At 39.8% G+C, this 12081-nt stretch overlaps 2 protein-coding genes across 4 annotated transcripts in view; one reads left to right on the forward strand and one right to left on the reverse strand.

The window, feature by feature from the left end:
• Positions 1-1227, forward strand: part of LOC146652366 (uncharacterized) — a 28794-nt gene extending 27567 nt beyond the window's left edge. For both annotated transcript variants that reach the window (XM_085381197.1, XM_085381196.1), the window contains exon 22: positions 384-1227. In XM_085381197.1, coding sequence (XP_085237323.1) covers positions 384-472 — 89 coding nt within the window. In that variant the 3' untranslated portion in view covers positions 473-1227. The remainder of the gene's footprint in view (positions 1-383) is intronic.
• Position 1228: 1 nt separating this feature from the next.
• On the reverse strand, positions 1229-10082 carry LOC146652367 (NAD(P)H oxidoreductase RTN4IP1, mitochondrial-like). 2 transcript variants are annotated; one of them, XM_085381198.1, is made up of 9 exons: positions 9458-10081; positions 9224-9375; positions 7047-7115; positions 6456-6580; positions 5941-5989; positions 5682-5818; positions 4989-5172; positions 3121-3216; positions 1229-2043 (listed from the first exon to the last, which is right to left on the reverse strand). In XM_085381198.1, exons 1-9 carry the CDS (start codon positions 9753-9755, stop codon positions 1849-1851), a joined length of 1305 nt encoding a protein of 434 aa, XP_085237324.1. In that variant the 5' UTR covers positions 9756-10081; the 3' UTR covers positions 1229-1848. The 2 variants fall into 2 exon arrangements, with proteins under 2 accessions (XP_085237324.1, XP_085237325.1); XM_085381199.1 differs by lacking the exon at positions 3121-3216 and having other exon boundaries at positions 9458-10082.
• Positions 10083-12081: the final 1999 nt, after the last annotated feature.

The raw sequence follows: 12081 nt of genomic DNA on the forward strand, positions 1-12081 counted from the left end.
CTGAGTATTCTATGTTCCCATACACATTTAAGAGATAGTAAAGATGCAACTTCTGTGCATAAGGCAATAAAAAGGATCTTGAAACCTGTGGTTAGATATTCCCAGTATAAAACTGGGGATTTATGTCTAGTCACTTTGTTTGCATCATTGTCAATTAGTGACCCCTTGTGGACTGAATTTTTCCCTGCAATAGGCGTACTGAACACTATTGTAGGAGTTATCATTATTGTATGTGAAATTAAATATATGCAAAACATTTTTAATTCTACTTTTAATCCATCTTAAATAAACAATATTATGCAACACAATCTCTTTCCAGGCACCAGAATGATGCTAAAACATGTATACAAAATCCACTTAATAAAAACATCTGTTTCTTTCAGGTGGTCATCTTTATGACAAAAACCAAGTGATTCTGAACACACCTGATGCAAGTAAACTACAACAAAGGTGGGATGTGGAGATTATATGAAAACAAAGTCTGCTGAACTGGATCCCTGACACACTAATGCAGTGACACACTGTGCTCACAAACGAGGTACGCCGCTGGAGGTTCTCAACATTTTGCTGCAGGGGAACCATGAGAAGGCAGATGAAGAGGTCAACTTGGAGAGAAATTAAGGATTTTGGTAGAATGTATTGCTACGTAACAAACGTACAAACAGTTCATTCAGGAATTGAAATATTTAACATGTTATTCTTACATCGTTTGTCAGTTTGGGGTCAATTTGAAAAGTCCTGCTTTTGAAAGAAAAAAATATTTAAATGATTGCAAATGTTTTAAGATGCAATTAAGGATTCCTTTCTGCTGAAAGAAAAGGAAAGTTTGACTTGTTTAGTGTACGGTGATTTTTGGCCATCTTGAGACAAAAACTGGCCTTTTAGCCTGACTGTACATTAGCCTACACATATGCAGATATTCCATAAAAAATCCTTTGTTTGATTTATGATTCCACGTTCCATTGTTATTTACAAGGTATCTGATCAAGTAAATGTTTTACCAGAACAAAACAAATTAATATTGTTGTACATTCAAAAACAAGACATTTTCTAGGTGACCCCAAACTTTTTGAGCTGTATCTCCATTGAACAAATCTGTTTTTGCCTTATTTTTATTAACTTAAAACAGTGTTAAAACTTTTTTTTGGATTTTTTTTAATGAAATGTGCTGTTATTTAGTACATATTGCTTTTTTCCAGCTGCATGCAACACAAGGAAACAAATATCATGTATTTTATTTTTGTTTAATCAAAACTATTCAACATAGAACTTTTTTCTTTTCAATATAATAAAACTATTTTTGTCAATGAACTTCTCAAACAGTGCACAGTTGAGTGGAATGGACATGCAAAAAACAAAACATTTCAGATGTTTGTTGTTCCCCGAAAGTTACACTGATATATTCCTTTCAGATTATGTAGCTTTACAGGATGTCCACATAATTTCACATACAAGGTAGTGATGGGTAGCTAAACCAAAAAAAGAAAAAACAAATAGTTTCTTCCACATTTGTAACAGAAAAGCTTTTTTATACAATGTTGTACCAGCCAGCTAATTACCAAAAGTCTGGTAACCATAACCAGCTGCATGGTTGACATGAGGAGCATTTAGCTGGTAACATTAGTAATTTCAACATGATGAACACAGCACGACTTGAGAACTTTGAAAACTTTGAGTACATCGCAGAAGGCTCGTTAACAAGAGATACAACTTCTGGTATCTTCTAATTACAAGCGCAGGTCACGACTGCAGTCTGCTACAAAACAGACTACCTCTCACTCTGCTGATGGTGAAGGGGAGGTGAGAAGGATCATAACAGAAACTCTCTAGGCACCTGCTTTCCTCTACTTAGCTTTGCTTGGCTGTTTCTTGCACTGACTCTACAGTCTCCGTGCTGCTGTCCTGCACCAGCTCTTCAGTCTGTCTATCGTCCTCTTCAGCCACCCTGACTACCGTCTTCCCTCTGGCATGGCCCTTCTCGAGCTTCTGAAAAGCCTGAGGCACCTGAGTAAATGAGAACTGGGCCTCCACAACAGGCAGGATCTGTGACAGAGCAGCAGAAATGGGAAATAATTAAAAGATCAGATTTACACATTTAGGCAGGAGTTCAATTGATTATGAAAATTAGTTTTGGCTTTTGTTTTAATGGCGCTTAAAAAAAAACCCCCATCAGAATAAGTATTGACAGTCTGTCATGAATGTGGCAGCTTGTGCAAATCCGACTCGTGAGGTAAGCACCATGCATTAAGAGCAGCAAACCAGACAAAATGAGTAACTGTCCAAACTTAACAGCACTGGAACCATTTCCACTTTCACATCTTAGTGAAGAGGCTTTTTTGCAAGTCACAAAGCACTGCAAATTACAGTGATCCCATAATCAAACCCATTATCAAAAAAGTTTAGTCTAGCAAATAACCACAAACTCCTAATGCTACAACATCGCTGCTTTCATAGTTGCAAGAGTGAAAACGTGAGGGAGGGGTTTAGAATGTGATGAGGCTGGACAATCCTGTGCTAGTCCCAGAACACAAGCAGCCAGGCTTGTTATTGTGGTCACCATCTTTTGTCTTTAACAATGAATGGGGAGGGCAGTCGCGTCACTGGAAACCATCCACACTTCTGACTGCAAATAGGACAGAGAGAGCAGAGAGATCGTGCGTGTATGTTTTGTGAGGAGGGGTGGTGGGGCACCGGAGGTCATAGATTCCCGCCACTGGCCTGAGTTTGCTGCTTGCTGTAAGCCCCAGCACAAAAGGACAGAGGTCCCACACGCTTTTGCGAATGGCTGCTCAGCACTGTTTAAAAATCCATTCACCGTCTGATGGCGCCTGACTCAATCGCCCAGCAGCCAACCGTGCACAACACCAACCAACCAGCCAACCAGAATAGCAGGAATGTGATTCTGACTCCCTCACAAAGCCACATGGGAGCCTCGGATACAAACTCATAGGGAATCCATGGTATGTTCCGTATTCAGTGAGTTGCATGATCTCCATCTCTGCATAAATTCAACTCTCTGCCTGTGACGGATTTGCAAATTAGACATCACCCTAATTCTGTCAGTACAAATGGTCCTAAAAGGCAGGTGTGCATGATATGAATAATAAAGCCATATAGTACCTTCCCTGCATCTACCAGCTTGCTGACTTCATCCAGGGCAGGTCCATCTGGTGCATAAAATCCCCACCTATAGAAGACTCCGCTTGATAATAAATTCTAAGAAGAAAGCAAACGGGAGGCAGTAATTAGAAGTCAGGCTTGTCTGCATCTCATACACATGAGTAACCACACAGAGTTATCGGTTAGGAAAAAAGAGAAGGAAAATGTAAAAAAATGTACTTTAAAAAATTAAGACCTGGATCAGAACACCAAAAAAGACAACTAAGCTGACTAAAACACACATGGTAGTTACCCTAACTTACAGTAATTAGCACCATAAGGATTTAGGAGGAAGAAACCGCATTTTGTATGAAAGGACTAATTAGCACTAATTTCCTGATAAGTTTTCAATAAACTACTGAAGGTTACTAAAAATGTTAAAGCACCTAATTTAAACATTTATGTTTAGATTAATGATTTGGTTTTGTGAATTTTCAGACGCACTGTCATGAATAACTGATGATGAGATGAGCAGAAACAGGAATATTGGATTATATTAGCAGTGTTATTGTTCACATCTAGTAATACAATTATCATTTATTAAATTGTTGTTCTTAAAAAATAATACATAACTTGAAAGCTAGTATTTAGTTTTACACACACGGACACAAACTGGACCTCTGACCATCACATATCGCATGAATCTGAGCTACGTTTCTTTGAGTGATGCAGGATTCTGAGCACAAATACTTTGGTTGATGGCATACTAGTTTATTAGGGCATCTAAATTAAACAGAGAAACCACTAATGGTTTGTTTCACTAAGATTTTTCCTGCTATATGTGAAAAAGACCAGGACTGCCAGCTATGAAAAAAGGTCTGTAAAAGGTGCTCCAAATGTCTAAATAAAATTAGTGGTGTAATAATTCATTTAAAACAACAAAACCAAACATAACCTTGCTTTATACTTGATAATATTGTGTTATTATGTAAAACTGCTCTGGTAAAACCACCCTGATTTGCTTGTTAAAAACCAGACAGTTCATGATTGTTCAGTGCAGCTCTAGTTTGACACTAGAGGGCTCAGTTGCACAGATAAAAATGGCAGGCTGTCCAGCGTTGGGCACCGAGGGTGTGACTGATGCAGCGGAGCCTCGCCAAAGTGACCAGCTGGCTGCTCCCATGGACAAAAGGCCTCGGAGGCTTGGCAAGAAACACACAAACAGTGGTATTTGCCGGGAGGGGGGGGAAATGGTTGGCCACAATCTGAACAAACACCAAATACTGCTGGTTCAGCAGCAAACACATGCACGCACGCACACACACACTGTCTCATCCATTCTAACGCTGCCAGCTGTGCTGTCACCAGTGCCTACCCTGCCCAGGACAAGTTCACTCAGTCCCTAGAGCACCCTGTCCACCCTGTCCTCGTCTGTTCGGTCATGATCTTCATGACATGAACACCAGCTATTAGGGAAACGCAACACCACAAACCTAACACGCATGCAGGGACTCAAAGTGTTAATGCTATTCCATCTTCACCTGCACACAGCACATACAAACAGAAGAAAAAATACAGGCAGTGCAAAAATTTACTGTGACGCTCAGTCAAGTCATCACTTGACTTTCCCCCCCTCCCTGTGTCACCTCAGCTCCAATCCATATAATCAACTGAATGGAAAAGAAATATCCATGTCTTCTTTCCATGCCACTGAGGATCAAGTATGACATTTCAATTTGGAAGCACTGGCAGGCCACACCCAGAATAATGCCTTAGTGAGAAAAACAAACCTCAGTCCGTGTTACAAAAATAAACAACCTCAGTGGAAGCTTTTTTTGTGTGTACATCCACTTTTGTTTGAATCAAAAGTCAGTTTTACTGGTGTTTACCTGAATGGCCTTGCTCTGCAGAGAGAAACCAGCATTCAATGTACCATCCAATAGGCCCATAGAGTCGGTGTTGAGAAGTAAAGGTGTTACCAGTGTGACGTATTTTGCACCAGACCAGGGCTTTAGCAGGCCCATCGCCCACTCCTCTGTGTCCCCACCCACGCCGTCAAAAACAACGTCAAACCTTGAGGTGGAAAAAAGAGGCAGACAATCTTGTAAACATCTTGCTGGAAATGTGGTAAAAAAACAAAACAAAATTTACTTTTTCAAAACAAATTATCCTATGTCAGTACACTATGCACTGTGCTGGTTTAGCCCCTTGCTGGAATTCTAAGACACCAAACCAAGCACTACCAATTTTGTTTTAGGGGCAGGAAAATAAATGAACCATCATCCACTCAGACCTTAAACCGTGGTTTCCATGGAAACTAGAAAGTGAGTCAGCGAACAGGTGTGCCAAGCTGATAGGAATATGTTTACCACATTTGGGTGTTTAAAGGGCGAAACACACCAAATTTAGCAAATCTAGATGAGTCCTTTTTAATTAACACGTTCACTGGATTGGCACAGACTCTAATGATACTTCAGTAGACACCAGCATTGGGACCAGTGAGCAACATTTTGCTCCAGCGTTTCTTTAAACACAGTACAATCTAACCACACAAGTTTCAATGTATACACTGCAGCTCTTACTTCTCCATCATTTCTAGTTGTTCAACCACATCTCCTGCTGTGTAGTCCAGCACTTCATCAGCTCCCAGCCCTCTAACAAGACCCACAGCGTTCTGAGAGCAGGTGACCGTTACGTGGGCGCCCCAAGCCTTCAACAGCTGGTGAAACATAAAGGATAAAAAACAGGGAGTATGCACACAGCAAGAGATCTTACTTTGTCAGGGTTTAAAAGGCATAAATATAGATACAGGCATAGCCAAACGAAGACACTCTGTCTTACCTGAATAGCAAATGTTCCAACACCTCCTGATCCTCCAGTGATTAAAACTCTAGGAGGAGAAACCCCAGCAACAAGAGGGTCATTCAATTACTGTGTGACTCATTTATGCAAAGCTACGAAAAGAAGTGGAAGCCTCAGGGGGTACAAAGGGATTTGCAGGATTGGAAGCTATTACGTTAGCCGAAAAGAGGAAGTTCTATTAAAATTCGGGTTAGGTTAAATGTTTTGACGTTTGCAGGTTAAATGCGTTATTTTAAAACTCTTGTTGCCAATTAAAATGAAATGAAAGTGTTGAAACGGGTTTCGTTACATTCTGAGTCGACATGACTGGACTGATTTCTCAACAAGGAAAGAGCATATTCAATTCTCCAAGTCACAAACGAAAGACATTATTAAATCTTTTATAGCATTCAGGGGCTTAACACTTTTTTAATGTTTTTTTTTTAATAAGTATACATGGCAACAGGGTGAAATGAGCTCAACATAAAATTATTTTGGATCAGGCTGATTCTTGCCTTTTATTTGAAGAACTGTCTCTGCAAAGACCACCTCCATTGACAAGTGCAGACAGAGAAGTGTTGGCTACATAAGGAATGGATGCCGCCTCTATGTGGCTCAGTACTTTTGGCTTATGGGAAACCTGCAAAAATCAGCCACACAGAGAGTGTTAACAATGTTAGAATTGCATTCACTTGTAAACAATATTTTACATTTATAAACTTTGAGGCTGTGTCTAATCAGCACAGCTACTGTGAGGGCAGACAGCCAGAGTCGGAGAATAAATGAAGTTCAATGCAGCAAGAAAACACAGGGCAATTTGTATGTCCCTTTAATTGGTGCCACCGCAGCTACAGCTAACAAACAAACTTAATCCTAATTACATTTTACAGTGAAGGATTACTAAACAGGGTTCGCTTCTTCCGAACTTTTGTTTAATGTATTTTACAGTTTAAATAAGGGTTCTCAATGAACTTTTTCCATTAGTTTAAAAACAAACTGACAATAAAATTACTTTAATCTCAGTCTTTGTGTAGACACTAGTTAAATTATTCACAGTTAATTCTGAAAATGCACCGCCATCCAACTGCTGCACAGACTCTGCTCACCTCGTACTCTGTTAGAGTCACATATTCAGCCAGGCTGCCTTGTTTCCAAGGGGGAACAGCAGCCCACACCTGAAGACAAATATGACATTTAACATGCAGAACACAACTTAAATTAACCACCTACTCTCACTCTCTGAATCTGGTTAATCAGCTATTAGGGTCTCACACAACTGCTCCTGTCCTTTCTCATCATTAGACGTTTCCAAAGATATTTTTATACTGGTGAAATACAATTACTAGAATAGTGCATGTGGAAAATTTTACTGCTGTATTGTTCAGTGATTTAATTACATTCACTTTAAGCCAGATTTGCATAATTGCATTTCTCTCTGCAGGAAGACAGTAATGTAGATATGTGGGAGACAGCAGGGTCTCAAATTATTATGAGTCACACTGACTGGGAGACCAAGCAGAAAGCACTTGATCTTTTCAACAAGAAAATGTCTCTGAATGACTTAACTATGGAGGTGCATGTAAGTGGGCTAAGCAATATAACCATATTTAACTTTAGAAAAATTGTGTAACATCAGCAAATTTGCCTTCGCATTTTTAATATGGTATTTATCACTTCACATAAAATCAAGGGTGCCCAGTCTTTATGACTTTGACCCTCAGTCCATATGTCTATGAATATCGTGACTATATTATTATGCAAATAATATATTATAAATGTACAAGAACAAACAAAGCATTTTGCTTGCTTTGTGCACTTTCTTTTACAGTCATCTACTCAATTTCAAATGGCATTTGAATCTGACAAAATATTAAAAAGATCATCCTGTCTAGTTATTTTTCAGGTTGTCAGTTGATCACTAATAGACACTTATTGGCTACTTTGCATGGTACACCAGATCAATTGCTTGTTAAAGCATATAGCTAATCAGGCAGACATATGGTCCATGGGAGCAGCATATCAGTGCATTTATGCATGTAGACATGGTCAAGACAACCTGATGAAGTTCCCCATCAGAACGAGGAGGAAAGGATAATTTAATGGACTTTGGATATGACCTGGTTGTTGATGCCAGATGAACTGGTCTAAGCATTTCAGACACAAATTATCTATTGGGATTTTCCCCACTCAACCATCTCTTGGGTATACAAAGAATTGACTGAAAAAGAGACATTTTTCAGTGAGCATCAGTTCTCTGGTCAAAACGTCCCTATTGATGTCAAATAATGGCCAGACTGGTTAAAACTGATAGGAAGGCAAAAGTAACTCAAATCATCACTTGTTACAACCAAGGAATCCAGAGGAGCATCTCTGAATGTGCAATATAATGAACCTTGATGCAAGTCAGCTACAGCAGCAGTGGAAGACCACACCAGTTGCCATTAGATTAGAAAAAGGTTGCCTGGTCAGACAAGCCTAGCTTTCTACTGTGGCATTCAGATTGTAGGGTCAGAATTTGGTGAAAAGAAGATAAATGCATGTATGCATCATGCCTTGTATCAAATGTTCAGGCTGGTGGTGGTGGTATAATGGTGTGGGGGATATTTTCTTGGCACACTTGGACCCCTTAGTACCAACCGAGCATCATTTAAATGTCACAGCCTGTCTGAGTATTGTTGCTGACCATGCTGATCCCTCCCAGCAGGATAACACCATGTCAGAAAGCTCACATCAAACTGGTTTCTTGAAAAGGACAAGTGTTCTTAAATGCCCTACAATCCAATAGTGAACTTTTGGGACGTGGTGGAACGGGAGATTCACATCATGAATGTGCAGTTGACAAATCTGCAACAACTGTCCAAGTCAATATGGACCAAAATCTTCAAGAAATGTTTCCATCACCTTTTTGAATTTATGCCACAAAGAATGAAGGTAGTGAAGGTAGAATGAAGCAACAAAATAGCAACTAATAAAGTATCTGATATTACGAAGTCACTTTTTAAGTGCACATGTACAACTTAATGCATTCCAAATGAATAGAAGAGGCACTAGAGTACAATATGAGAATATGGTAAATTTTCACTAACAATCTGAGAAAGCTTGTAGCTGCTGCTGATGTTGTAATAGAATGTGTTTAGATGTGTTTCTAATATTCCTTAAGAGGATGTCAATAAAGAGCACTAAACACTAACTTTAACATCAATGCAATGAATGCAGCTATAATATTATTGTCACTAATTTCCAGTACATCTTTTAAAAGACGATTGTGCAATGCAGAACCTACCTCATCTCCCAGGGCAAAATGGGTAACCCCAGATCCACAGTCCACTACTACACCAGACAAATCACGACCAAGAATGAGAGGAAACTCAGTGTCATTGTCCATCACAGATAATGGATCTCTTCTTAACTTCAGCAGTTTAGCCCCATAGCCACCTGAAATTGAGAATTTTCTTGGCTTATTGATGTAAGTTATTCGTTTCTTTGTTAATTATTAATTTGAGTTAGCAGCACTTACCCCTCATAGCTACATCAAGGGGGTTGAGACTAACTGCATGGACCTTAATCATCACCTCAGTGGCAGAACTAATCGTGGGAACGGTGGTCTCTTCTGTGTACTTCAGAACACCATTACTGCCATACTGATCAATGATCCATGCTGACATGCAGCCCTGCAGCCTTGGAGGTGAACTGCTCATATTTCTCGTGAGACACACTCTGCACTCTGTCCTGGCTAATGTTTTAATGGATCCTGCTGCTGTCGCATTGAATAAACACAGAAGCCTGGTTGATGTCATAGCTCTGGCAGAAGCCATTCTAGTCGCCTTCCAGCTCACTGCTACTACAAGGTCAGGTTTCGATACAACATGACATTTAGGAGACTTCTCACCAAGCTACGTAGCTACACAGCTAGCATTAGCATGTCGAAGTTATCGCCGATCAAAACAAATGTGTAAAAGTGCAAAACGAATCAAATAATCAAGCGATAGCACATTCGTGCACTATTTTTATGTAACAGAAGTCTCAAAGAGCAACAGCTGTTACAATAATGAACAGATAACACACATCTCAGCAGCTGGGTACATAACAACATTACCAAATAAGCTAACCTCTGAACTCACAACGGCAGCCAATCAGTTTCCAGAACATCATGGCCACGTGACTGTCGCGCATTGCATGCCGGAAACTCGTGGCAAAACAATCCAAGTACTGCATCAAATGCAAGCATTTGCAGCACCGCAAAACGTTCTTTCTCCGGTTCCAATACCTTCTTGCTTTTTCTTTGCCCCCCAAAAAAGGTATGAAAGCACTGAATAGACGCTGACGTAATTTTTTAACTTATTCAGTTAAATGTTTTCATAAACGTTTTCTTACTAATATAAAACAAGCATTTTATTAATTAATTAATTAATTAATTGAATACTAATTAATTAATTAATTAGTATTCATTAAAGTTTGAACTGCAGCTTGATATTAGTACCATTTGTTTATCTCTTCATCATAGTTCCTAGAAAAAACAGCAGTAAACTAAAGGCTACTGGGCTTTTCAGTGTACTAGACTCCTATTATGTAATTTAACAATTCGTCTTTTTATGATGTATCGGGCACATTTAATTGTCTTTTGATTGTTTCTAAGCTACCTCTTGGCATGTTTTGGGTAGATTGATAGATTACCAGTTATCTATGTACGAAAAACACCCTTGTGCACAATGCACAATAATTATGTAATACTTATTTTGCTAATTTGAACAGGTAAACGGGGAAACTAATAAAATGCTCAAGACATAAACCACAAAGATCAGAGCCACCAATATATAAGTGGGTTACACTTTTGTCTAAAAAGCAAAAGGAAGAAGCACAAATCCCTCTTAGTTTGCATCTGTGAGTTTGGCGTAAACATTCCACCATGCGGAGCTACCTACTGTGGACACCTCTGGTAAATAAAGGAACAACTGAATGTGGCTTTATTAGTCAAAAGATCAGAACTTGAACTAAAAACGTTCCAGCACCTGTGACAGAACTAAACACTGAACCAGAGTATAGTCACTTTGCAAGAAATTATTTAAATATCAAATTAACTGCTACAGCACTGTTGCTGTTGTTTAGAAAAGTAGGCTGTAAGGTCCTTACCAGTTATATCCCTTTCTCTGTAATAAGAGTTGTCAACAAAGAATGAAGTCACAGTTTTGTGCTTTGCTTAATTGTGTGCAACAGTTGATGCTACACTGTGCATTATGATAATAATAATAAACTCAGAAAAAAGACTACAAACACCCTTACTTGTTTTCTCAAGCTTGGATTACATTTCTTCCTGATGAGTCTCATTAATAGCTCATTAATAACAGGCAGGAGGTTAGTGCAAACCACAGCGAGATGGGAGAGTGGGAATTACCTATTATTTTAAGCAGTTATGGATGTATTGACTACAATAGTCTAATGATGACATGGCCTGGTTGTTAAATCATATTAAATATATATATATATACTGGCTACGGATACCGACTACGGAACGGAGCAGTTGTCAGCCACCTCCTGTACATGGATGACATCAAGCTGTATGCCAAGAGTGAACGAGACATCGATTCACTGATCCACACTACCAGGCTATACAGCAATGACATTGGAATGTCGTTCGGACTGGAGAAGTGTAGTCGGATGGTATCAAAGAGAGGGAAGGTAGTCAGAACTGAGGGGATTGAACTACCAGAAGGCAACATTGCAGACATAGAGGACAGTTACAAGTACTTGGGGATCCCGCAGGCGAATGGGAACCATGAAGAGGCCGCTAGAAAAGCTGCAACCACCAAGTACCTGCAGAGGGTCAGGCAAGTCCTGAGGAGTCAGCTGAATGGTAAGAACAAGATCCGGGCCATCAACACGTACGCCCTGCCCGTGATCAGGTACCCTGCTGGGGTAATAGGCTGGCCAAAGGAGGAGATAGAAGCCACTGACATAAAGACAAGAAAGCTCCTTACCATGCATGGAGGGTTTCACCCCAAGTCCAGCACCCTGAGGCTGTACGCTAAGCGGAAGGAAGGGGGCCGGGGACTGGTGAGTGTCAGCACCACAGTCCAGGATGAGACAGCGAACATCCAAGAATACATTGGGAAGATGGCCCCAACTGACCGAGTGCTCAGTGAA

The sequence above is a fragment of the Rhamphochromis longiceps genome, linkage group LG15, assembly GCF_057381845.1.
Source record: "Rhamphochromis longiceps isolate RC_006_pf linkage group LG15, R_longiceps_female_GT1.1, whole genome shotgun sequence".
NCBI classification, from domain to species: Eukaryota; Metazoa; Chordata; class Actinopteri; order Cichliformes; family Cichlidae; genus Rhamphochromis; species Rhamphochromis longiceps.